The sequence below is a fragment of the Podarcis raffonei genome, chromosome 14 (assembly GCF_027172205.1).
Source record: "Podarcis raffonei isolate rPodRaf1 chromosome 14, rPodRaf1.pri, whole genome shotgun sequence".
In the NCBI taxonomy this organism is placed as follows: Eukaryota; Metazoa; Chordata; class Lepidosauria; order Squamata; family Lacertidae; genus Podarcis; species Podarcis raffonei.
This window is the reverse complement of record NC_070615.1, coordinates 1,649,536-1,676,998: the sequence shown is the minus strand read 5'-3', so window position 1 is coordinate 1,676,998 and position 27,463 is coordinate 1,649,536. Positions and strand designations below refer to the sequence as shown.

The 27,463-nt window shown below is 46.6% G+C and overlaps 1 protein-coding gene across 5 annotated transcripts in view; it reads left to right on the top strand.

The window, feature by feature from the left end:
• THSD4 (thrombospondin type 1 domain containing 4) overlaps window positions 1-27,463 on the top strand; it is a 507,461-nt gene that overhangs the window by 463,906 nt on the left and 16,092 nt on the right. For all 5 annotated transcript variants that reach the window (XM_053364384.1, XM_053364385.1, XM_053364383.1 and 2 more), the window contains 6 exons: window positions 12,609-12,784; window positions 13,770-13,866; window positions 14,688-14,930; window positions 20,903-21,032; window positions 22,095-22,299; window positions 25,271-25,444. In XM_053364384.1, the coding sequence (XP_053220359.1) occupies window positions 12,609-12,784; window positions 13,770-13,866; window positions 14,688-14,930; window positions 20,903-21,032; window positions 22,095-22,299; window positions 25,271-25,444 (1,025 nt within the window). The remainder of the gene's footprint in view (window positions 1-12,608; window positions 12,785-13,769; window positions 13,867-14,687; window positions 14,931-20,902; window positions 21,033-22,094; window positions 22,300-25,270; window positions 25,445-27,463) is intronic.

Below are 27,463 nucleotides of genomic sequence, written 5' to 3'. Positions count from 1 at the left end.
CAGGAAACACCCATCAGAGCACTCCTGACATATGGTTGTCAAGCCTTTGCTTAAAGACCTCCAAAGAAGGAGACTCCACCACACTCCTTGGCAGCAAATTCCACTGTCGAACAGCTCTTACTGTCAGGAAGTTCTTCCTAATGTTTAGGTGGAATCTTCTTTCTTGTAGTTTGGAACCATTGCTCCGTGTCCGCTTCTCTGGAGCAGCAGAAAACAACCTTTCTCCCTCCTCTATGTGACATCCTTTTATATATTTGAACATGGCTATCATATCACCCCTTAACCTCCTCTTCTCCAGGCTAAACATGCCCAGCTCCCTTAGCCGTTCCTCATAAGGCATCGTTTCCAGGCCTTTGACCATTTTGGTTGCCCTCCTCTGGACACGTTCCAGTTTGTCAGTGTCCTTCTTGAACTGTGGTGCCCAGAACTGGACACAGTACTCCAGGTGAGGTCTGACCAGAGCAGAATACAGTGGAACTATTACTTCCCTTGATCTAGATGCTATACTCCTATTGATGCAGCCCAGAATTGCATTGGCTTTTTTAGCTGCCGCGTCACACTGTTGGCTCATGTCTAGTTTGTGGTCAACCAAGACTCCTAGATCCTTTTCACATGTAGTGCTCTCAAGCCAGGTGTCACCCATCTTGTATTTGTGCCTCTCATTTTTTTTGCCCAAGTGCAACACTTTACATTTCTCCCTGTTAAAATTCATCTTGTTTGTTTTGGCCCAGTTCTCTAATCTGTCAAGGTCGTTTTGAAGTGTGATCCTGTCCTCTGGGGTGTTAGCCACCCCTCCCAGTTTGGTGTCATCTGCAAATTTGATCAGGATGCCCTTGAGTCCATCATCCAAGTCATTGATAAAGATGTTGAATAAGACCGGGCCCAAGAAAGAACCCTGTGGCACCCCACTAGTCACTCTTCTCCAGGATGAAGAGGAACCATTGATGAGCACCCTTTGGGTTCAGTCAGTCAGCCAGTTACAAATCCACTGAGTGGTAGCATAGTCAAGACCGCATTTTACCAGCTTCTTTACAAGAATATCATGGGGCACCTTGTCAAATGCCTTGCTGAAATCAAGGTAGGCTACATCCACTGCGTTCCCTTCATCTACCAGGCTTGTAATTCTGTCAAAAAACGAGATCAGGTTAGTCTGACATGACTTATTTTTCAGAAATCCATGCTGACTATTGGTGATCACAGCATTCCTTTCTAGGTGCTCACAGACTGTTTGCTTAATGATCTGCTCCAGAATCTTCCCTGGTATTGATGTCAGACTGACTGGGCGGTAATTATTTGGGTCCTCTCTTTTCCCCTTTTTGAAAATAGGGACAACATTTGCCCTCCTCCAGTCTGCCGGGACTTCGCCTGTTCTCCAGGAATTCTCAAAGATGACTGCCAGTGGTTCTGAAATCACATCTGCCAGTTCATTTAATACTCTTGGATGCAGTTCATCTGGCCCTGGAGACTTGAATACATCTAGACTAGCCAAGTATTCTTGTACTATCTCCTTAGTTATTCTGGGCTGTGTTTCCTCTGCTGAATCATTTGCTCCAAATTCTTCAGGTCAGGCATTGTTTTCTTTATCGGAGAAGACTGAGGCAAAGAAGGCATTGAGGAGTTCAGCCCTTTCTGTGTCCCCTGTTTGCATTTCACCATCTTCTCCTCTGAGTGACCCCACGATTTCTTTGTTCTTCCTTTTGCTACGAACATACCCATAAAAGCCTTTTTTGTTGCTTTTAACCTCTCTAGCAAGCCTGAGTTCATTCTGTGCTTTAGCTTTTCTGACTTTGTGTCTACACGTGCTGGCTATTTGTTTGAATTCCTCTTTGGTGGTTTCCCCCCTTTTCCATTTTTTGTACACATCCTTTTTTAATCTTAACTCAGTTAAAAGTTCTTTAGATAGCCACCCTGGCTTCTTTAGGCACCTTCCATGTTTCCGTCTCATTGGTATTGCCTGAAGTTGTACTTTTACTATCTCCCTCTTAACAAACTCCCAGCCATCATGAACTCCCTTTCCTTTTAGTATTACTGTCCATGGGATCTCACCCAGCACTTCCCTAAGTTTTATGAAGTCGGCTTTCTTAAAGTCAAGAAATTGAGTCCTAGTATGCTTGGCTGCTCCTTTCCGCTGTATAGTAAACTTCAGAAGAGCATGATCACTCGCGCCTAATGATCCTTCCACTTTTACCCCACTAACCACGTCATCAACATTGGTTAGGACCAGATCTAAAATGGCTGTTCCTCTTGTTGCTTCTCCCACTTTCTGGACAATGAAGTTGTCTGCAAGGCCAGTGAGGAATCTGTTTGACCTTATGCTCTTCGCTGAGTTTGACATCCAACAAATATTCGGGTAATTGAAGTCCCCCATTACTACTATCTCCCTTCCTTTTGCATGCTTGGCCATCTGTTCCAGGAAGGCATCATCTATGTCCTCCGTTTGGCTTGGGGATCTATAGTAAACTCCCACAATGAGGTTACTGTTATTCTTCTCTCCCTTAATTTTGACCCAAATGCTCTCACTTTGGCTTTGAGGTTCTAAATCTTGGATCTCTTCACAGGTATACACATCCCTGACATATAATGCCACTCCTCCTCCTTTCTTGTCTGGTCTGTTTCTCTCCCTCCATTATTACATTCCAATAGTGGGACTTATCCCACCAGGTTTCAGTGATGCCTATTATGTCATATTTAGTTTGCTGTACCAAGAGCTCAAGCTCATCTTGTTTATTTCCCATGCTTTGCGCATTAGCGTACAGACATTGAAGGCCATTAATCGTTCCCCCTTCCTCCCACCACTAGGTCTGCGTGCTGTTTACTCCATTTGGTCTATGACATTTGGATGATCATCTTCGTCAATTGATACACTCCTACCTTCAGGAGCACTGTCTCCCTCCCCCACATTAGTCAGTTTAAAGCCCTCCTGATGAGGTTTCTGAGATTTTTGGCAAAAACATTCCTCCCAACCGTTGTGAGGTGCAGCCCATCGCTTGCCAGAAGTCCATCTTCAAGAAACTGCAGTCCGTGATCTAAGAATCCAAACCGTTCCTGTTTACACCATTTGCGAAGCCAGTTGTTCACTTCCACTATTTTTCCCTCTCTCCCTGGGCCACGTCGTTCAACTGGGAGGACAGATGAGATGACAATTGCTTCAATTTCCTGCCCAGAGCCTCGTAGTCTCTTTTGATCTTCTGGAGGTTATTGCTTGCAGTGCCATTGGTTCCCACATGAACCAAGAGGAAGGGGTATTTGTCAGTGGGTTTTATGATTCCTTGCAGTCGTTCAGTTACATCTTGGATCTTAGCCCCGGGGAGACAGCACACTTCCCGAGACATCTTGTCAAGCCCACAGATCACTGTTTCTGTTCCCCTCAGTAGGGAATCCCCTATCACCACTACACGCCTCCTCTTAGGTCTGGTCGGGGTTCTTCTGTGAGCTCTCCGTTCCAAGGTCGCCTGCACATTCCCTGAGGACTGACTTTGCTGCTCATCTTCATATACCTGATCGACTGTAATGAGGGAGAGATCCTCAAATGGAGTCTGCTCTTCATCTTCCATGCTAGGGGAGAGGACCTCAAAGCGATTGTGTATTTCTAAACAATCAGAGCGAACCCTGGGCCTCCTACTTCTTTGAGTCACGTTTCTCCATATATCTGGCTCCTGTGTTGGTGAACTAGCCTCCTTCTCAGGGGAGTCCCCTGTCTCCTCCTTGGTGGAGACGGTGTGCTCTGTTGCTTCCAAGAAGAGCTCCAGCTCTCTAATTCTTTGGAGCGTAGCTACACGTTCGTCCAGTTGCTGGACTTTGTCTTTTAAGAGGGCAATCAACATGCAATTGCTGCAGGTAAAGCTGCCTGCAACCTTTGGCAAGATGGCAAACATTGCGCAGGAACTGCAGGCGACTGCAGCTGTTCCCTCACCCTCCATCTTGAGAATGTGTCGTTGGGGGTGGCTACAGTGGTCCTCCATCATAAAAAGCGTGAAGACAGGAGAAATAACCCCCCCAAAAAAAACCCTAGGTCTCCCCCGGACTTCCGGGTTAGCGCCATCGGCGAATGGCGGAGTTTCTCCTACCGGATGAACGAGCTCCGTGGAAATTGGGTCTTCCCGCCGTGGCGAAGGCAGGGACCCGCTAGAAATCCCAGGCGGAGGAGCCTGGGAACGTGGGGTTTGGCAGAGCACCAAGAGTGCCTCCCCTACTCGCAGGGAAACCCCCTTTTTGGGGCTCCGGAGCGAAGTGGGGTGAGCAGCGCGGTGCAGCGAACCGATTGCTACTTTCACGGAGGGAAGCCGCACAGCCATCACCGGAGAGCGCTGACTTTTTCCTGATGACAATTGGACTCTAAACAAAGTACCCATGAGTAAAAACGGAAAATTGGATTAAGAAATTTGTGAATTAGGCACTGAAGCGGGAAAGTTTAAACAGGAAGTCTGCCTTCCGCTTTTTGTAAACAGACTGAAGCAAAAACCTTGCAATCTAATAGCCTGGAAAGTTGTCTTAAAGATTGAAATTTCCTGCATCTACAACCAATAAAACCCCCTTGGAAGCAGGAGAAAAGGGGGGGGGGGAATTTGACTGTTTAAGCCTGCAGGAGAGAGAGTAAAGGAATATAAGTTTCCATCGTCCCAAACCTGGGAACGGGGTGTCAGGACAGAAATCGTTGGAGACGTCCATTGATTAAAAGTGGAGCACTTTGACAGATAGTCAAAAAAAGAGAAACAAATTAACTTCAACGCTGCTGTCAGGGAACTGCCATCTGAGGCGCAGGAGGTGAAAGGGCTCACGGAGGGTGAGAGAGACCATTCAGCTGAGGAGGGAACCAGCAGGGGGAGAAGTGGATTTCCAAGGGAAAGTGAGTCGGAGGGAGGGCTCAGAGACACTTCAAGCGAGAACAGTGGGGAGGTTTCAGGACCTCCTATAGGGACACCCACTCCTCGCCGGAAACTGTCACGCCGAGAGTCCAGAAGACGCGTTTCCGTTAAGGAGCTTTTATGCTGGAAGAAGTTCCGTAAACGCCCACTGTCCGATTCAACGAGCGACTGATGGAGCCATGCTTAAGGAGCTCCGTCACAGACAGAGGTTTGTGGACTTAGCCAAACTCTGAGGGACTAGGATTTTACGCACAAGCAGCTCACCATCCCATCACAGCAATCGAACAGTCCCTGAAAGCAGCTTGTGCAGAGAGGCATCATGAGCAACCCAGCCGGAGCCGGGGGAGCAGGAGGAGCTGGAGAGGGTCCAAGCCTGGAAGAAAGGTACAGGGTGTTGGAAGTCCAGCTAGCACTGCAAACGGCGAGGCTAGAGGAAAGGAGGGCGCAGGATGCAGAAAAGGCAAAAGGCGCTACACTAGCAAGAAAGATGCCAGGATTGGTGCAGAAGTTTGGGGGGGACCCCAGGAACTACCAAGCCTTTAGGACAGAGATGCAGTATGCTCTCGAGCTGCAGTTTAATGACTTTCCCGACGAGGCATCGCGAGTGGCGTTTGTGATTGGCCATCTTGAAGGGGGGGCGAGAGACTGGGTCAGACCCCTGATGGCAGGGAATAGTGAAATGCTGAAGGACACGAGGAAGTTTTTTCGCGCCATGGATTTGATGTTTTCCAACGAGATTGAACAAGGACTGGTGCGCAGACAATTGATGGCTTGTAAACAGGGTAGCCGATCGGTTCGTGAGTACTGGACTGAGTTTACAATGTTGATACATAAATTGGGCTGGGACCTATCGGCGGAACCCATTCAAATGCTCTTTGAAGAGGGGCTTTCTTCGGCGGTGAAAGACGAACTTTCCCGGGCGCCCAGGGCGGAGTCTATGGACCAGCTGACCAAATCAGCGCTGACCATTGGAGCGCGCCAGGAGGCAAGAGCCTTGGAGAAGCGGGAGGGGAAAGGAGAGCGTTGGAGGGATTTCCGCATTCCAGAGATTCCGGAGCCAAATCTCCCGCCAGGAGAGCCGATGGAAGTTGGAACAGCGCGCGCGCGCGCAGTTTCAAATCTCAGTGAAGGGAGGAAGAAGGAGGGAAAGAGCGCCAAGAAATGTTATCTCTGCCAGCAGCCAGGTCACTTTGCCAGAGTCTGCCCGCAAAGAAAGGAATGGCAAGGGATGGCAGGAGCTGTTGGGGGGAAGGAGGAGGGAGTCCAGGAGCCAGTAAAAGCCAACGCCTGGCTGCCACCGTCAGGGCACTGCAGCCAGGCCAAGGAGCAGTAAAAGTGCCCACTCCGGAACCTCCAAGGCCAGCCCTCGTAATAGAGGTGTTGCTAGAGCTGGCAAACGGATACCCACTAAAGACAAAGGCGCTGTTGGACTCAGGCAGCTCCTGTAATTTTATGAGTAAGGAGTTTGCAGCTGAACACCAGATACAGATACTCCCTTTAAGCAACCCCCTGCAGGTGACCACGATCGATGGGAGGGAGCTGTTGGGAGGAGAAGTTAGCCTACAGACCGTCCCAATGGTTATGAGGGTGGCCAGGCACACAGAAAGGATAGCGTTCAATGTGGCCACCCTGGGAGGGGCTCCCGTCATTTTGGGAATGAGCTGGCTAGCGTTGCATGATCCGCTAGTGGGCTGGCATCAGAGAGTGGTTTCCTTTGGGTCAGCACATTGCCTGGAACACTGCAGGGAGGGAAAGGTCCCAGAAGGGGCAAAAGCCTTTCTAGCAGGGACGGAAGTGGCGGACAAAGGGAAGGTGCCCAAACAATACGCTGACCTGAGCAAAGTCTTCAGCGAAAGGGAAGCAGATAAACTACCACCGCATAGAGCCTTTGACTGCCAAATTAACCTGGTCCCTGGGGCCCAGCTCCCCGTGGGCAAGCTGTACGCCATGTCAGACAGGGAAATGCAGGAGTTAAGGGAGTTTATTGATAAAAACCTGAAGAGGGGCTTCATCAGAGAGTCCAGAGCGGTGGGGGGGAGCCCAGTGTTTTTTGTGGACAAAAAACACACGGATAAACCCAGGCTTGTAGTGGACTACCGGAGGCTAAATGCCGTGTCAGAACCAGTGACTTTCCCCATGCCCAGGATTGATGACATTTTGACCAGGGTGAGGAAGGGAAAGATATTCACGAAATTGGACCTGAGAGGGGCATACAACCTGATACGAATGAGGAAAGGGGATGAATGGAAAACCACCATGTTCACCCCTTTGGGGGCTTTTGAATATCTCGTTATGCCATTCGGATTGCAATCAGGCTCAGCATGTTTTCAATCGCTCATGAACCATGTCCTGGGACCTCTGCTCTACAAGAATTGCGTGGCCTTCCTCGATGACGTGCTGATATATTCAGAGAATGAGGAGCAGCATGTAAAGGATGTCAGGGAAGTGCTGAGCCAACTGCAAGCAAACCAGCTATGGGTGAAATTGGAGAAGTGTCAGTTTCACACCAAGGAGGTGGAATTCCTGGGGTACCGCTTATCGGACAAGGGATTAGCTATGGATCCAGGCAAGGTCCAGGCGGTGCTGGAATGGAAGCCACCGAAAACGAAAAAGGATGTGCAAAGGTTCTTAGGGTTTGGGAACTTTTACCGTAAATTCATCAAGAACTTTGCCCACTTAACGGCTCCCATCACGGACTGTCTAAGCAGCAAGAAGAAATTCGTTTGGACGGCGGAGGCGGAGCAAGCATTTGAGGAATTGAAAAGGGCATTCGCTTCGGAAGAACAGCTCCTGCATGTGGATTTACAAAAACCCATGAGAGTGGAAACTGATGCCTCAGACCGGGCGGTGGGGGCGGTGCTGCTTCAGCCAGGGAGTAATAAGTCGGAATGGAGACCGTGTGCCTTCTTTTCGCGTAAGCTGAACAAATCCGAGAGGAACTACACCGTATATGATCGAGAACTACTCGCCATTCACGAAGCGTTCCGGAGATGGAGACATTTACTAATTGGCGCACAGCATAAGGTGCAAGTGTGTACGGACCACAAGAATCTGGAGTATTGGAGAATGGCACGAGTGCTCAACCAACGACAAGCGAGGTGGGCCCAGGAGTTCTCCAAATTCCATTTTGAAATTTGCTATGTGCCAGGTCCAGAAAACATCAGAGCGGACGCTCTCTCGCACAAACCTGAATATTTGGAGGGGGAGGGAGCGCCTGAAGAGAGACATATTATCCCAGAGGACCACTGGGTGTGTGGGGCAGCCTGGGTGGGGCAAAGGGAACTGGTAGAGGGAACGGTAAATGATGAATATGCCCAGAATAAGCTCAGAGGTTTAAGGGGAGAGGGAGAAGACCCCGGAGGTTTTGAAGAAAGAAACGGGGCATTGTATTACAAAGGGGCACTATATATACCCGAAGGGGAATTGAGGGGGAGAGTACTCAAACAGCTGCACGACAACCCCACAGCGGGGCATTTTGGGCAACACAAGACCATGTGGTTGGTGACCAGGGAATTTTGGTGGCCCAAGGTGAGGGAGGATGTACGGGAGTATGTGAGAGGGTGTGACCAATGCCAGAGAGCGAAGGGAGAAAGGCGGGCGCCAGCGGGGTTATTAGAACCGTTACCCACACCAGAACGACCGTGGGAGGCGGTATCGATAGATTTTATGACTGATCTGCCTAAATCCCAGGGGAAAACCGCCATACTAGTCGTAGTAGACTTGTTAACTAAGATGGGTCACTTTGTAGCTTGCTCACATGCAGTCACGGCGGAAGAGACAGCAAAATTGTTTGTAGAACATATTTTTAGGCTGCATGGCGCCCCCTTGAGGGTGGTCTCCGACAGAGGGAAACAGTTCACGTCCAGATTCTGGAGGAAACTTATGAGCTTGTTGCACGTAGAGGTCAACTTTTCGACTGCCAGGCACCCTGAGACCAATGGGCAGGCGGAGAGGGCAAACGGTATCCTCCAACAATACCTGAGGTGTTATGTCAATGACAGAGAGAACGATTGGGTCGAAAAGTTGGCGCTAGCAGAATTTGCTTACAATAATGCGGAGAATGTGTCCACCGGGATGAGCCCCTTTTTGGCTAATTATGGGTGCCACCCCAGGGCGTTTCCAGGGGGAGGAGGGGAGAGATGGAGTGTCCCAGCCGCTGAACATTTTGTAGAAGAAATGGAAGCGATCCATCGTCAACTCCAACTCAACTTAGAAAGGGAAGGTGAAACCATTAGGGTGGGGAGTCAGGTCTGGCTATCAACCCAAGGGTTGCCGTTCAAGGGGGGTTGCAAAAAATTGAGACCCAAAAGATTGGGACCATTTGAGGTCATCCAACAGGTCAACCCAGTGGCTTTCAGACTCCGGTTACCGAACCACATGAAACTGCACCAGTATTTCACAGGTCATTACTGTCACCATATAGGGGGGAAGGTGCAGGGGTATCCACACGGGGGCCAGTCTTAGAAGAAAGGGAAAGCAGCAACCATGTGGCGGAAATCATCGACTCCAGGTGGAAGGGTAATCAGGTGGAGTATTTGGTCGCGTGGGAAGGGGAACCGGAGTCGGAAAACACCTGGGTGACGGCAGAGGAGGTCAGTGATGAGATCTTGATCGAAACGTTCCACCGAAGGTTCCCCAGGAAACCTCAGCCAGTAGCGAGGTTCAGGAGGGAGTACTTTGGCACCACCGATGATGAGGAGGAACTGGAAGGATTCAGGGAATCGGAGTTGGAAGTAGGAACAGACTCCGATGCGGAGGAGTACTTGGAAACCGGAAACAGCAACAGGTGGAGGGAAGTGTTCGAAACTTCGGAAGATGAGGGAGGTTCTTTCAGGGGTTTTGCTCCCTCGCCTCCCGCAGAGGAGGGGAGGGAAGGGGGTGAAGGGGGCCCTGGAGGGGAGGTGGATGTCAGGGAACTGCCATCTGAGGCGCAGGAGGTGAAAGGGCTCACGGAGGGTGAGAGAGACCATTCAGCTGAGGAGGGAACCAGCAGGGGGAGAAGTGGATTTCCAAGGGAAAGTGAGTCGGAGGGAGGGCTCAGAGACACTTCAAGCGAGAACAGTGGGGAGGTTTCAGGACCTCCTATAGGGACACCCACTCCTCGCCGGAAACTGTCACGCCGAGAGTCCAGAAGACGCGTTTCCGTTAAGGAGCTTTTATGCTGGAAGAAGTTCCGTAAACGCCCACTGTCCGATTCAACGAGCGACTGATGGAGCCATGCTTAAGGAGCTCTGTCACAGACAGAGGTTTGTGGACTTAGCCAAACTCTGAGGGACTAGGATTTTACGCACAAGCAGCTCACCATCCCATCACAGCTGCTTTCTGCATTTCTGCATTTTAAAGAAACAAAGTATTTGAAAATCGAAAGTAATTTTCCTTTGTTGGATACGTTTTTAAAGATGGATATAAATAGAAATTGTGTCCCCTAGAGGGAGCCTGTCAGTTTGCTGTTGCAGTTTACTCGGAGACTTCACAGCTGCGAGATTGAGATCGTGGGACCAGTTGTTCGACCTTGAACAGAAATGTGTTGGGAGGAAGTTTTGGTGTCTGCCCTTGGCAGGACAAATGCATTGCTGGAGCAGTTGCATGAGAAGATGAACTTGATGAATGAAAAGTTGGACTTGATGACTGCTGTAGCCAGTGAATATGATTTAACAGGAAACAAGGATAAAGAAACTATACAGAGACCAATTCAGGAAACTGGTTTGACAGGGCAAGTCCAAGGGCAGATGAAGACAGAAGAGGTTGCGACTGCACCCCAAGCAACACAAATGGTGAGACCCAAAGTCCTGCAGGAGCAAAAGCCGCTGCTTTGGAAGATTGAACTTGGAGTGTGTCTGGAAGTGTCTGGAGTCAAGGAAGCTCTTAATTCTGGTGGGACTATGAAAATGACGATGACGGGGAGTGGGACTGCGGGGAATGGGCTAGCTTGATGAAGGAAAATGGAGATTATTACCGGTTGGAATTCCCCGGAGACCCACTCCTCAAGGAGAAAGGAAAGAAACTACGAAAGAAACCAAGAAAAGACAAAGAAGAGCGTAAGCACAAACAAGAACAAGAAAATCTGCAGAAGGGGCATAGAAGAGACTTAAGGGCCTCGGACATAAGATCACCAGATTGATGGACTGGATGCAATGGTCAGAAAGGACTGACATAACCCGAGACCAGGAAGAAGGGACGTTGGATAAAAACTAGAGAAAAAGAAAAAGTCTATAAAAAGAAAAAATTCTTTCTATTTTTGGAATTAGTGTAACACTAATGAAATATCAGGGATTATGCTGGAATGGAACCAATTGGCTTTAGTAAAAAGGATTTAAGGAGTTATGTAGAAATATGGCTTAAAATTTGAATTTTAAGGTTTTTAAGGTAAGATAAGGTTAAAGAAATTGATGTAAATTGAATAATAGAATATAGCAAAAGATGGAAAGGATATGTTGAGTTAATAAATAAGATAGACTGTTAAGATAAATTATTTAAACAAAAATTGAGAAATATGGGAAGAATTTGCTGAAACAACGAATTAAGCTAGAATACAAAAAGGGAGGTGTGAGGAGGTCCAAGAAACAAGCAAATGAAAAGATGCAATATGGGATTTGTATTCCTTTCTTTTGTTTTTTCTTTTTATACTTTTTAAAATATATTTTTCTGTTGTATTTTTCTGTTCTTTTTTTTCATACTTACGTATTTTTGAAACTTTGAATAAATATTATTTTTTTAAAAAACAAAAAAAACCTAGGTCTCCCCCAACAAACGTTTGAGACTAGCTCCCCTAAATCTAAAAGATGGATCAAACTGCGCGCCAATAGGGCAGGCTTCTGCCCTGCAAGCTCTGATAAGCTCCTCCCACAGCTAATCACCTGCTCAACAGAAACCCTGCCCCCTCTGACCTTTGCACAGGGAGAGCAGCTAATCAGCCACAAAGAACACACACACAAGAAAACCCTTTTTGCTCCTTCTTCAGCTGCTGACCTGCAAGCTCATGTTCCCATTCACTTTTTTCCTACATTAGAATGGCCTCAGTGTTATCCCTCTGGCAGTGGGTATTCTGTTGCCACTTCTGGGTGTGGTGTTGGCAATGAAGGCAGGATGCTGAGTGATGCAGGGCATTCTGGAAAGGAGCGGTTGGTACCTGAGGATTTCCTAAAGTAGGGATGGGTAGCCTGTGGCCCTCCAGATGTTGTTGAACTTTAATTCCTATCAGCCCCTGCCAATATGATCAGTGGTTGGGGGTGATGGAAGTTGTAGTTCAAAACATCTGGGAGACCACAGGTTCCCCATTCCTGCCATAAAGGAAACAGTTCCAAGAGCTCATGGTGAGTGATACAAAGTCACTGGAAGCAATTCTTCCTCTTCTTTTTTGGTGAGATTTTCAGAATGACTTATTTTCTCCTGTTACTGCATCCTGGACTCGCCTAGAGATGTGTTCTAGACACTCAGGAACACAGGAAGCTGCCATATACCAAGTACTGCCCAACCCTTGGTCTGTCTAGCTCAGTATTGTTGACATTGACTGGCAATAGCTCTCCAGGATTTCATGCAGGAATCATTCTCAGTCTGGAGATACCAAGGATGGAACCCGTGACACTTTGCAGATACAGCACATGTTCTGCCACCAAACAGTTACGGAATTTGTGCTCAGGTTTTATTGATGTAGACATTGCTGTGTCAATATGAACATTTATATATCATAAATACATATTTGTATAACTTAACACATGCCATCTCCCCCCTTGTTTCTTACAGCACTGCGGAGTCGATCAGGGCGGTCTATTATCAATGGGAACTGGGCAATTGATCGACCTGGGCGATATGAGGGAGGAGGAACAATGTTCACCTACAAACGCCCCAATGAAATCTCAAGTACTGCAGGGGAATCCTTTCTAGCAGATGGCCCAACAAATGAAATCTTGGATGTCTATGTAAGCTGCAAATATTAGGCATAATAATACCACTTCAGTTAACTACAAGACCATTTTGTTCTCTTTCTCTATAACCTAGAAGAACCACCCTTGATAGTTAGTAGTATGCAAACCACTGAATTTGGGGGGGGACACTGCTTTGCAGTCTTATTCGACTTGCATGTGCACTCAGAAGTACCACTGAATTTGAGTAGGGTTACTGTTGATCAAATTCCTGCCCTTGAAGGAGCTCAGGGTGGCAGTTATCCCATTTGATCCTTGCCACAATCCTGTGAGGCTTAGGAATGGTGACTGAAAGGAGACCACCTGCTAAGCCTCATAGCTGTACCCAGAAGAGAATGGTGGGGCTTATCACTTCCATTTAGCCTACCTAGCTATTTTGCTGAGATGTTTCTCCTCGCCTCCCCCCCGAGATCGCCAGGGGGAACCTTCTGACCATTCCACCAGTGAATGGCGCTTGCCATGCAGTGACACAAGGCTGGACCTTTGTAGCAGCTCCCCAGCTGTGGAACTCCATCCCCTTGGAACTGTAGATGCCTGGGTTTCCTTTGACATATTTGTTCAGCCTGGTGTGGGGTAGAAATCAATTGTCTTAGTCAAGGTTTTAGTACTGTCGTTATGACAGACTGCTGCTATGTTCATCAAAATGTTTCTCTGTTATTGTTGTATTAATAATTGAACAATATTTTTATTATTGCATATTGTGTTCTCTTTCATATGATGGTTTGTAAATGGCTTAAGTATCTATTGTGATGAAGGGTGGTTTAAAAATTGAAAAGAAGGTTGGCTTTCATTTCCATCTCAGCTGCAGAAGAATTCAGGGGTCCCAATGCTCACTTTTTATTTGAGGCAAGAACTACAAGCCCCCAAGTCTCCTATCTCTGAATCTGGGGTCTGAGCAATGTCTCTAGATTGATATGTTTGCTGTGGAGAAGCTTAAGCCCCCTATCTGCCCAGGCACTCATTTGATTTGTTTCTGCCTTAGATGATTCATCAGCAGCCCAATCCAGGTATACATTATGAGTACATCATTCCAGGGCCCAATGTCATCAGCCCTCAGGTGCCTCTTCATCGACGGCCAGGTAAGATGACTGTTTTATTCTGAAAGAGTTACCTGCCATCTCTTATTCAACCAAACCATAGGCACCATCTTTATGGGGTCAAACAATATTTGTAGGCAGGGGGCCAAGCCCCTTCCCACCATGTTGAGGGGGCCTCCTCCCAAAGATGTGCATTTGGCACCTCATGCATGTGATGGCACCCGTGACATCATGATGTCACGTTGTGCGCACACACAACTGGTCCCCCGCAATTTGAGGCACAAGTCAGCAGCTCTGAACCAAACTATATAATAGGGAGTTGGACAAGATGGGCCTTGGGGTCTCTTCTGACTCTCTATGATTCTATGGAACTTTGTAAGTTTAGATATATCTAGTTAAGATCATGCTGTTTTGTTGCAAAAATAGTTGCTGAAGTCCATTGATTTCAATGGGTTCATTCTGCATATGACTCCATTGGGTACAACCCATTATTCAGGACTTCATTGGAACACCCCTCAAATCTCCAAATGCATGAGCAGAGAGATCCCCATTGGTAAATAGCCTTTATATTTCTTTCCCCCCAATGCAATGATCTTCTAATTAATGCTCTGTGCAGGAATCATGATACCAGTAAGAGAGCTCATCAGTTTTCTGATTTGTGACAAATGAGGTGCCTTGTTCCAAAAGAACCATACAGCCTTTGTATATATGAACAAATGTTGTGTTTTCCTGTTAAAACTTGCTTCTGGACTTGCATAAACATCCCAGCTTGTCATGGGGATTTTGCCTTACTGCATTTGGAATGGCTCGTGGTTGAGAGGAACGACCATTATTTCAAGCAGTTATTGTCTCTATTCCCCCAGGGGAGCCATTCAATGGCCAGTTGGATGTGACAGAGACAGTGAATTATGAGGAGGAGGATTTGCATGGGGAGACAGGCACTCACATGGGGCAGCCTGTGGGGACCTTTCCGGTGATCCAGCCAGGAAGGTTTCCCTCTCATCAGCCAGACAACCAGGTGCCTGCTGGTCAGCCAGCAAGACGCAGCCGAGAGCACAACTGGAAGCAAGTTGGAACGACCGAATGCTCCGCCACGTGTGGGAAAGGTAGGCGGTCTGGAGTGTGTGGACAGTTGACACATATATTCTACCCTGGGGGATCCTGGTCTGCCAAAGGCAAAATATGGAGTACAGGAAGAACTTAGTAACTGTGTTGTCTTTGTCTCTAACCAAGGGAAAAGCAAACATAGCCAGTGTCTGCTTGTAAAGAGCTATAAAGCATGGTGCACACATCAACTCAAGGCAAAGACAGGATGCATTCATAGAAGGAGGAAATGTCACTTGCAGGAGCAATGGAGAGAAGCAATTTTTTTTAAAAAAAATGTAATTTTTTATTGGTTTTTTTTAACATATCATTTTCAACAGAAATTAAACATACTTTTACATCTTATTCAAATTTTTGACTTCCATCAATCCTGTCTGAAAATTTTCCAATCTAATCTCTCAGTATGCATTTCTTATCTTCCCTATTACATTTCAAACTCATAACCAATATTTCTATCTTTTTCTACTTTGTAACACTTTGTATATTTCTCCTTACAAAACTTCTTGTAGTCCTACTAGCGTAATTTGTTGATTACAGTTGCTCTTCAAATAATTCATATACTTCTGCCAATCTTCTGTAAAACTCTGGTCCCGCAGGTTTCGAATCCTTCCTGTCATTTTGTCCAATTCTGCATAGTCCAGGAGAGAAGCAAGTTAAAATCCAGGGAAGGGGAAGCTGGTGCCTTCCAGGTGTTGTTGGACTGTAGCTCCCATCGTACTGAGCCCTGACCATATTGGCTGGGACTGATGGGCGTTGGAGCCCAACGTGGGGCACAGGTTCCACATCCCTGTTACGATCCGCCCTGATGCCTACCTGCTAAAGGGGGAAACAACAGCTCTGTTGCAGGGTGCATGCTTTGTACAGAAGGTCTCTGATTCAACATGGCATCTCCAATTAAAATGGGAAGTGCCTGCAAAAGAACCACAGGGAGCCACACAGGTTTATACTAGTGCAGAACAAAAATGTACACCCCACCCCCAAAATGTGCCAGCCCATCTACATGTGGGGTGAAGTGGGAGCACATTCTGTTTTTTGCTTTTAATAATAATTTTTATTAGTTTTCAATTACAATCCAATAATAGCCTCATTATAATAATACCAATTTATAATACAATTAATAATACCAATTGTTTAAATACCAAATTATATAATTTAGATAAGGTGGGCCCCCCACATGCTAGAATTGATGGCTTGATTATTTGCTTTATTTCTGCATTCCAAAATCGTATTAATTTCCATTACATTCCGGTCGTAATAATCCCTTATACAACAACTGCAATATTAATAACTTCTATTCGTGTTGACACGTTAAGTGAGGAACTCAAACAATATCCTTGTTCTTCCTGTGTGTGGCAATTATTCTGTCCATGGTGTTTCTTCCTTTCCTTGTAAGATGTTATGTCTTTCTTTCCTCCTGTTGCTGCTGTTCTCCATCATGCCTTGGGCGGAGCTGATATCCCATTGTTGTTCCAGAAATTTCTCCATTGCTCCATCCCGTGCTTGGTTGTTTTGCAACTTTAACAACAACTGCAAAAGTCACTCTGTCCCAATAAATAACCTGTTTTCACCATTTTCCCTCTCAGCCTGGGAAGAAGAGCAGTCTGTCGAACTCAGTGGCGTAGGGTGGGTTGTCAGCACCCGGGGCAAGGCAAGTAATTTGCGCCCCCTAACCCGTGGATTTGCATCCCCTAACCCGTGGATTTGCGCCCCCTAACCCTAACCCCCAGATGTTGCGCCCAGTGCGGCGGGCCCCCCCTGCACCCCCCATGCTACGCCACTGGTCGAACTGCAGATGACTCAGTAATGAACCTTATCAGTTCCTCGGCAAGTTCGCAGACTTCTTTCATCCTTCCATCCGACTGAAGATAAATGAGCATTTGTACTTCCAATTAAATTTAATTTCAAGTCCTGTTAGCGTTATTCACTTCACTCTGTAAATAATAAAGGATGGGGAAGAGTCAGCTCTAAGTTTCCATCGTAAACCTTTTTGCAAAATAGAGCTTCCCTCCCTTTCCCCTTTTTTTAACACATACAGTTCCGTTTAATGTTATATTCCATATCTATAATCCAATTTCTTCCGCCCTTGCTTGTACAAATATAATTTGAACTAACATTCAAGGGAGGGTTGCCGAAACATAAATGCAGAGAAGAAAACTTTATATAAAGAAGCCGTAGGCTCCCCTCCCCCTACAGCATCTTTTGCACCCAATGAAGTCTTCAAGTTCAAACCTTAAAGATCTTGCAGTTGTTTTTGTTCCGCAGTTTGTGATCTCATCTCTTCTAGCATGCACCTCTACTTTAGTCCAATTAAACTCTAATTAACAGGAGAACCTGCCTTCGTATTCAGCGCCTCCCTGCTTCCTATGCTGGAGCGAGAGACAGGTACCAAGATGAACTGCGAGTGAAGCCCACCCACCCCATCCCTGGGGGAACTTGCAAGGATAATTACCCTCAAGCATTCTTGTTTTTCCTTTGCCAATGATCTCCTGCTGTCATGGGGGTCTGCCTCCATTAAGGCAGAGAGGAACCGGAAGCCAAGTGGGAGCACATTTTGGTCCTTTTCAAGGGTATAAATGATCTGTGGGGGCTGGCTGAGCCTGGCAGTAGGATGACAGCAGGGCAGCAGAGATTTCCCCCCTCTTTCTTTTAATGTTAACAACAGTGAGGGGCATCTCCTCCTAGCAGCTGCCACCTGGTAGCCACCATGGTCCCTCCCCAATGCCCTAGAAGGAGCATTATTTCAGGTTATTTTCTCCGTGGGGAAAATGACATCCATTACAGGAATAGGGCATTTAGTGTGGAAATACTGACCCTGTGGGACTCCTTCTGATCACTCTTTGGTAGGGACCCTCAACGTTAAGTGCTAAACATCTGCTGCCTGAAAATTATATTAATGCAATATAGGCTTTTGCAGTGACTGGCAATGGCCCTCCTGCGTTTCAGGCAGCAGCATTTCCCAGCCCTGCCTTGGAGGGGCTGGAGATGGAACCTGGGACCTTCTGCAGGCAAAGCATTTGCTCTTGCCCTGAGCTGCAGCCTGCCCCTGACATGTGAGTCATCCAGGTGAACTTTGTGCATTTTGAATGCTTTTAATTATGTCTCTCATGTTCATGGGCCCATTTGTGGGGGGAGGAGCAAACTCCACCCTGTACCAAAAGTTACACCTATCCTGCAAATCCTGCAAGAAGAAAAATGCCTCTGGAAGTGAAATTACTGTAAATTAGCATATGTGATGCTGAAAGCTTTCCCCGTTGAACACACCACTGAATACATTCCATTTTGGCAGAAACTTTCATTTTCATGTCTTTTATGAGAAAACCTGCCTCTTTCCCCTCTTTCCAGCTGCCAAGCAGCCATTAGTGGTAATCAGGACAGCCAAGGTGTTTTATTCCCCCCTGCCCACCCCCCGGCCATGATGAACTCTGCAGCATTTAAGTCCAAGATTAATTAAAACAAAGTGCCTTCTGGGTGTGCTGCTTTGTCAAATCACATCTCTTCATTATGTGGTCATGGACCCAAACAAGATAGAAGTAAAATATTCTAACATATAAAATGGGTTGTTAGGAATATTTAAAGCATGTCTAAAACAAGATGTGCAACATGATACCTTAACATATGGAAATTAAGAGCGAGCTGAAAAAATAAATAACACAACCAAGTGAAAAATTGTAATGTGTGAGAACAGCCGAAGGACACAGAGAACAAATCCATGGTTTCAATGGCTACTGGCCATGGTTAGGAACATTAGCAGGTGCCTTATACTGAGTCAGAACATTGGTCCATCTAGCTCCATATGGTCTACACTGACTGGCAGTGGCATTCCTGGATTTAAGGCAGGAGTCTCTCCCAATCCCACCTGGAGATGCTGGGGATTGAACCTGGGACCTTCTTTTTGTTTTGTTTTTTAAAATGATATTTATTAGAGTTTCAAAAAGAGTTACAAAAGTAAAAAAGAAATAGAAATAGAAAAAAGAAACAAAAAATACAAAATACAAAAAAATAAAAACAATTAAAAGTAAATCCATCTTTCCATACTACGCCAGTGTGGTGTAGTGGTTAAGAGTGGTAGTCACGTAATCTGGTGAACCGGGTTCGCGTCTCCGCTCCTCCACATGCAGCTGCTGGGTGACCTTGGGCCAGTCACACTTCTCTGAAGTCTCTCAGCCCCACTCACCTCACAGAGTGTTTGTTGTGGGGGAGGAAGGGAAAGGAGATTGTTAGCCGCTTTGAGACTCCTGAAGGGGAGTGAAAGGCGGGATATCAAATCCAAACTCTTCTCTTCTATCTTGCCTTTCATTCACTTATTTCCCTGACCTCCTCACACCTCCCTTTTTTGTATTCCAGTTCAAATGGTTACTTCAGCAAATCCTTTCCCCCTTTGTTTTTATCTTAATTCTTTATCTTAATATATTATAACTTTACATTTTCACCTGTTAACAATCCATTTTTACATACTCCTTTTTAACATTGCTACTAAAACCACTTAATTTCATTCCGACATCATTTTAACATTCATTAATTTTGCAATGTTTCTGTAAATAATCTTTAAATTTCTTCCAATCTTCTTCCACCGACTCTTCTCCCTGGTCTCGGATTCTGCCAGTCATTTCCGCCAATTCCATATAGTCTATCACTGGGACCTTCTTTTTGTGAGGCAGATGCTCTACCCCTGAGCTACAGTGGCTGAAAACCACAGAGAGGAGAGGGCTGTAGTGCTCAGCTCTCGCTTGCCAGTTTCCCCAAGCATCTGGGCAGCCACTGTGAGAACAGGAGGCTGGACTAAATGGGCCATTGGCCTGATCCAGCTAAAGGCTCTTCTTAAGTTCTTAATGTTCAGGGCCAGACTTGGAGTCAGGAATGGGTGGAGACTCCAGCGTCTAAACAGTTTTCCAGTCCATGCTGAAGAGCAGTCCACTTCCAAGCTGGAGCCTTCATGGCCTTGGGAAACAGGCACCTGCTGATGTCCCAGGACCTCCCTTAGGATGCCATGGGGCGCTGCTATACCTTTTCCATTTTGTTCCCCCAAACCTGTGGGAAGTGCTGCAGCCCAGCAGCCTGCACCCCACAGAAGCCTGACTGACTTAGCTCTTTGCCGAGCAGGCTGGCCTGTTAATGGGACCGCTCTGCTGCAGATTCCTTCTTGCCTCAAGAGAGCTGCGGTCTGGTTATCAAAATACACTTCAGAGTTGGCGCAAGTCCACCCGTGTGTCATATTTTGACTAGGAAGATTATCCAACTTGGTCCAAGTTTTAGCCCTGGAGAAATTGGCAAGACAGAGGTGCCTCTCTGGTTTGAATTCAGAAAGGGATTTATTCCAGGGCTCACAAAGCGAAATTGCAAAAATCCCCTCCTGAGCTTTGGCGGGGGGGCGGGGGGCGACGACGATGACGACCATGATCAGCTCTTCGACATGATATAATGGGCAGCCCAATCCTAAGGGTTTAGGAAACATTTCCAAGGCGGAGGAAGCTAATCCCCCTTTGTTCTGCAATTCAATTCCATATGCATTTTGTTTTAGCCACAGGCCATAACAAAGCTGCAGCACAGTTCAGGACAACAAACTTCGTAAGCAAAATAAAGATTGGCATAGTGATTGAGCTGATAGTCAAGAGCAAAGATCAAGTATGCTTTGCCCAGTGCGAAGGCCATTTACCTTTCCTTTTTGTTTATTTTAATTGGCCAATGAAACCTGATTTAAAAACAAAAAAAGCTGCTGTTAGATGTGTAGGGAAGAACTGACTGCTACCCTTGTTTTTTTGCCACCTTTAAGAACATAAGAAGAAGCAGGTAAATTAGGCCAAAGGCTCAACTATGTCAGTCTATTAGTAAATAAATTGTAAAATTGTAGAGTTGAATGGGAACAGAAGTGTCATCTCATCTAGTCCAGGGCAATACAGGAATCTTTCACCCAACATATGACCCTGAGATTTCCCCCCACTGCTTCTTACTTTTCCTTCCTTGCTTTTCACCCCAGGCTCACAGTATCCCATCTTCCTCTGCGTCAACCGAAATAGCCACGAGGAGGTGTCTGAGAGCTACTGTGACACCAGCACCAAGCCCACCCCGGAAGAGGAAGCCTGCAACACCTTCCCATGCCCAGCCTTGTAAGAGAATGATGCTTATTACTTGTATGGTTAAATCAGGGTTTGTATTACTCTGCTTTCCTTTGGACCACATCAGCGAGGCTGAGAGACTAGTCTTGTCTGGGCAGTCCAGGACCTCCGTACCCACTGCCCAGGCTCTCGCCCCAGGAGGTCATTTGACTTCACCCCCTGTGGTGTGCTCTGTTAACTCTCAAGACAATGAAACAATCAATAATATTATTTATTTATTTCATAAAATTTATGCAGCACTTGATTTTAAATCATTTTACAAAAAAGATAGGACAATAACATTATCACTTAGAAAATCAACAAGAATAATTTAAGTCCATGTTAAGACTTTCTTAACATCTGAGCAGGTTTGTCTAATCAAAATTGTTTTTAGCAGGCTCTGAAGAGAGTATTGTGAAGGCGCCTGCTTGAGATCAAGAGGCAGGGCATTCCAAAGCGTAGGCGTTGCCCCACTTAAAGATGCAGTTCTTACAAATGTAACGCCTGTAACAGTGCCCATTTCACCAATCAAATATAATATATGCTGCTTTACTCCCTGCACATTGATTTGTGCCACATCCGCACATACATTTCAAACACAGTGTGGCACAAGCAAATTTTTATTCGGAAAGTGTGGCCCAGAGAAAAATGTTGGCGAACCCCTGGGCTAGGACAGTGGCTGAGCTCAAAAACTTTTTCTGTCCAGCACGTAGATAGATGGGGTGCTAAACTTTTTCTTCCAGCATGAGGGCCACATTCCCTTCTGGGGGCCACATCCTAGTGGTGGGTGGGGCCAGAGGCAAAAGTGGGTGGGGCAATGAAGGCAAATATTGTCTTCGTACCGTGGGCTACTTTCTACCCACACTCGAGCACCCCTCATATCCCAGGGAGGGTGTGAAGCAAGGCCAGTGGAGGGTGGAGCTGGGGAAGGCATGGCCTGGGGAGAGTCGCAAGGGCCAGACAGAGAGGTATTGAGGGCCACATTTCCCTACCAACGCCACCAGGCTTGAGGCTCCCCACCCCGAAACAGATATAGAATGACTCCCATCTCTTCTTCCTTCCTGCATTTCTTAGCTGGGATATCGGGGAGTGGTCGGAATGCAGCAAGACCTGCGGCCTCGGGATGCAGCACCGCCAAGTCCTGTGCCGGCAGATCTATGCCAACCGCACCCTGACAGTCCAGCCACACCGCTGCCACCATCTGGAGAAACCAGAGACCACAAGTACGTGCCAGCTGAAGATCTGCAGCGAATGGCAAATTCGGACAGAATGGACATCGGTAAACAGGAATGATTCAGAGCACAGAACATGCCCCCCAACAGGCTTACCTTTCAGGAGCAGTGGCTGCAGCTGACATTGCACCAGCCCTGATCCTGCAACACTGGGGAACTTCCAGTGTTCTCACTCCGTTTGTGGAAGGGCTCCTTTCACAACTCTCCTTCCTCAACCAGAACGTCCTTCCATTCATGGAACCAAAACACTGGATGTCACCCATAACATGGAAGTTGTCCGAATGTTTTACGAAAGGGCAGGTAGAAGAGGCTAGCAGGAAAGCTGCTCCTGTGAGCTTGGGGAACGTGAATGGCCTTTAAGGGGAAAAGTATACAGTGGTACCTCGCAAGACGAATGCCTCGTAAGACGAAAAACTCGCAAGACGAAAGAGTTTTTCGTTTTTGGAGTTGCTTTGCAAGACGAATTTCCCTATGGGCTTGCTTCGCAAGACGAAAACGTCTTGCGAGTTTGTTTCCTTTTTCTTAAAACCGTTAATACCCAGGGAATCCGTGCTTCGCAAGACGAAAAAACTCGCAAAACGAATTAATTTCGTCTTGCGAGGTACCACTGTATAACTGAAAGCAGTGGATAGCTTTTTCTCAACCTGAGGGCCACATTGCACACCCTTCTCTGCCCTCCATGCAGGAAAACAAGAAGCATTAAGAGAGTTCAAGGACATATTGGAGCCTGGCAGAAACCCTCCTGGAAGCGGCAAAGCAGGGCCAGGGAAGTCTTGAGGGTTAAATAGAAAGGTTCCCCATCCCTGCCTTCAGCCTGGTCCATCAGGGCTTTTCTTATGTTCTCATCAGCACCTGCTCCTTCTTGCTGAGACCATTGGAAATGCTGATGGTGAGGTTCGGGACCATGTACTGTGGCCCTCTAAACTTCCTCATCTTCCATGCACCTACGTGCGATGGAGTAGAGAATTTGGCTAGTCTAGATGTATTCAAGTCTCCAGGGCCAGATGAACTGCATCCAAGAGTATTAAAAGAACTGGCAGATGTGATTTCAGAACCACTGGCAGTCATCTTTGAGAATTCCTGGAGAACAGGCGAAGTCCCGGCAGACTGGAGGAGGGCAAATGTTGTCCCTATTTTCAAAAAGGGGAAAAGAGAGGACCCAAATAATTACCGCCCAGTCAGTCTGACATCAATACCAGGGAAGATTCTGGAGCGGATCATTAAGCAAACAGTCTGTGAGCACCTAGAAAGGAATGCTGTGATCACCAATAGTCAGCATGGATTTCTGAAAAATAAGTCATGTCAGACTAACCTGATCTCGTTTTTTGACAGAATTACAAGCCTGGTAGATGAAGGGAACGCAGTGGATGTAGCCTACCTTGATTTCAGCAAGGCATTTGATAAGGTGCCCCATGATATTCTTGTAAAGAAGCTGGTAAAATGCGGTCTTGACTATGCTACCACTCAGTGGATTTGTAACTGGCTGACTGACCGAACCCAAAGGGTGCTCATCAATGGTTCCTCTTCATCCTGGAGAAGAGTGACTAGTGGGGTGCCACAGGGTTCTGTCTTGGGCCCGGTCTTATTCAACATCTTTATCAACGACTTGGATGATGGACTCAAGGGCATCCTGATCAAATTTGCCGATGACACCAAACTGGGAGGGGTGGCTAACACCCCAGAGGACAGGATCACACTTCAAAACGACCTTGACAGATTAGAGAACTGGGCCAAAACAAACAAGATGAATTTTAACAGGGAGAAATGTAAAGTATTGCACTTGGGCAAAAAAAATGAGAGGCACAAATACAAGATGGGTGACACCTGGCTTGAGAGCACTACATGTGAAAAGGATCTAGGAGTCTTGGTTGACCACAAACTTGACATGAGCCAACAGTGTGACGCGGCAGCTAAAAAAGCCAATGCAATTCTGGGCTGCATCAATAGGAGTATAGCATCTAGATCAAGGGAAGTAATAGTGCCACTGTATTCTGCTCTGGTCAGACCTCACCTGGAGTACTGTGTCCAGTTCTGGGCACCACAGTTCAAGAAGGACATTGACAAACTGGAACGTGTCCAGAGGAGGGCAACCAAAATGGTCAAAGGCCTGGAAACGATGCCTTATGAGGAACGGCTAAGGGAGCTGGGCATGTTTAGCCTGGAGAAGAGGAGGTTAAGGGGTGATATGATAGCCATGTTCAAATATATAAAAGGATGTCACATAGAGGAGGGAGAAAGGTTGTTTTCTGCTGCTCCAGAGAAGCGGACACGGAGCAATGGATCCAAACTACAAGAAAGAAGATTCCACCTAAACATTAGGAAGAACTTCCTGACAGTAAGAGCTGTTCGACAGTGGAATTTGCTGCCAAGGAGTGTGGTGGAGTCTCCTTCTTTGGAGGTCTTTAAGCAGAGGCTTGACAACCATATGTCAGGAGTGCTCTGATGGTGTTTCCTGCTTGGCAGGGGGTTGGACTCGATGGCCCTTGTGGTCTCTTCCAACTCTATGATTCTATGATTCTAAATCTCAGGCCATTTGTTGGATAGCTCCAAATGTTATATTAGTGTTCACAATTTAAAATATGCTTCAACTGTAAAACATAATCTGTATTCCATCCAATTTGCAACAATGACATAATAGAAAATAGTATTTTAGTTCTGGATATTTATTTGCCTGGCAGGGCAGGTTTATACAATCACTGCCACAGCCATCAATTCCTTATTTCATTGCAATGCAGTAAAAGAGCCCTGCAAGCGTGTGCGTGCACACACACACACACACAACTTTATTACGATCACAGACCAGCATAAGAAGAATGTATGAATAACAAACTGATTTTTATCAAAACCTCAGGAAAACTCTGTTTTATTTTTGGTCATTTTTCATTGAATTGTACTTCTTGCTGCCCTGGACACTTTTGGAGGAAGGGCAGGGTACAAAGGAAGTGAAACGCAATCAAAATGAATAAATGCATGCAATCCCTGTGTGCCTGCCCGACCCAGAGATCTTTCTTGTTTTAGTGCTCCGTGCCATGTGGAGTGGGTCAGAAGACACGAGATGTGAAGTGTGTCAGCAATCTTGGAGATGTCGTTGACGATGAAGAATGTAACATGAAGCTGCGCCCAAACGATATCGAGAACTGTGACATGGGGCCTTGCGCAAAGAGCTGGTTTCTTACAGAATGGAGCGACCGGGTAAGGCTTGTAATGGTCATCTTCCAGCTCAAGCTTAGTGGCAAGGCAAATATTTTGCATGCATCATTTCACTGGAGTATTTTTTCTGTCCTAATGCTTTAATGCTCAAATCAGTACATCACCTCAGCAAAATGGGGTTCAGAGACCGAACAGATGCTAAGCAAGTGAGGATGTTGTTCCAACAGACTGTGCGCCTCCCCCTTGGGTCCCATTGTGTGGTAACAGGAGAGGCAGAATTTGAGCATGGAAAAGGGGGGGAGGCAAAAGTGAGCACCGAACTTGTTCTGAGACGATGGGCCAGGAGTGGGCTCTGGCAGTGCTAGAGGGGGCACTGGGATCCGAGGCAAGGCTGGCATGGAGCCAGATGTGAGGTGTAATCCCCTGGAATCTGGCTCCTTGTCTGTCACTCCCTCCTGGGGGGACTGCTCTCTCCCTCAAGGCCCCAGCACACCCTCTCCCAACCTTCTGGGTCCCCTCTCCACAGTCGGCAGTGGGCAGCTCCCCCACCCTGTGTCTGGGTCCGACCAGCCCCTCCACTATGTCTCTTCAAGACACATCTCTTTGGGACTCATGACACCCGGGTTCGAACCTTGACACCCCCAGTTTAGAAAGAAAAGCAGGCAGCAGGTGAGGGGAACACCTCAGCCACAGGCCCTAGAGAACTGACTCCAGCCAGTGTAGGCCAGGAATGGCCTCTGGATGTTTCTGGCGTCACCCTTGTCCATTGGCCATTCTGTCTGCGGCTGGCAGGAGTTGGCATCTGTTCTGCTGTATAGCCACAGGTGAGTCTGTCCTGGCACAGGCTAGCTGGACCTGGAATAAGATGGCTTCCTCCTAGGCACCAACAGGCCTCTGCAGTGCACCAGCTCTGGGGGTGGGGATTACACTGTGATTGCACCAGGTTGCACATGGGGATCTGATGAGTAGGTGCTCCTGTCTGTGGGGGAGAAGGGAAGGAACTGGGTCTTTTCTCTTTTTTTAAAGTCTTCCAATCCAATCCTTTTATGATGATTCTTACCTCTTTCCCGGCAGTTGTGGAGCCTGCCAGAATCTCCCTGCTCCTCAAAGCTTGTTTGTCAGGGCAAAGGCTCAAAGGATCTTCTTGTAATAGAGACTCGTTTTTAATTTATAATCACAAAGTATTTTTGAGTGTGTTTGCTTATTTTCTTTTACACAGAGATGAACGTCTCTTTAGAAATTTATTGGAGCGATATCTCATGTGCATAAAAGAAAAAGAATTATTCTCCAAGACAGCGAAATATAAATAAACTGACTAAAGCGTTCTGGATTAGATCCAGGATTGGTGCAAATCCACCCGGTTGAACATACAGATCAGCTACGAGTTCATTTTCCTTTCTCCCCTCCCACTGAATGTACTATTTGTTCCCACACAAGTTTAAAAATATGTCTTCATTTATTTATTTTTATGCTGGAGAATGCTTTTAGAACATTTTTTGCTGAATGCCCAAAGGATAGGTTGTGAATTTTGTATAGTTTTTTAAAGAAAGAATTATTGCATTAATTTATGTTGCAGCAAAGAAATGGAAGAACTAGGTGCCTTTATGTGTGTATGGCAGTGGGGTGAGATCTGTTTTTATGCAATGCATGCTTTTATGTACAGCAAGAGAAACACTGGGTGCATTCTTCATATTAACCATTTCCAAATGTTTGCTACTGTGTTGGGCACAATTCACCAGCTGTTCTCTCATTATTACCTTTGGAGTTTGGATTTTAAGGTGACTTCTTTCAAACACACGTACCCACAGAAATATGAGTGCCTTACAGTCAAGGTCCCATGGGAGATCCATGATCAAAACTCCTTTAAAAGCAGCTGTGTGTTTGCTCTCTGTGTGTGTGTGTGTGTGTGTGTGTGTGTGAGAGAGAGAGAGAGAGAGAGAGAGAGAGAGAGAGAGAGAGAGGGAGAGAGAGAGAGAGAGAGAGAGAGAGAGAGAGATTTGGATCAGGGCCTCAGTACTTGAGAAGAAAGACGTTCACCCCTTTGTGCTGTTTCCTTATTTG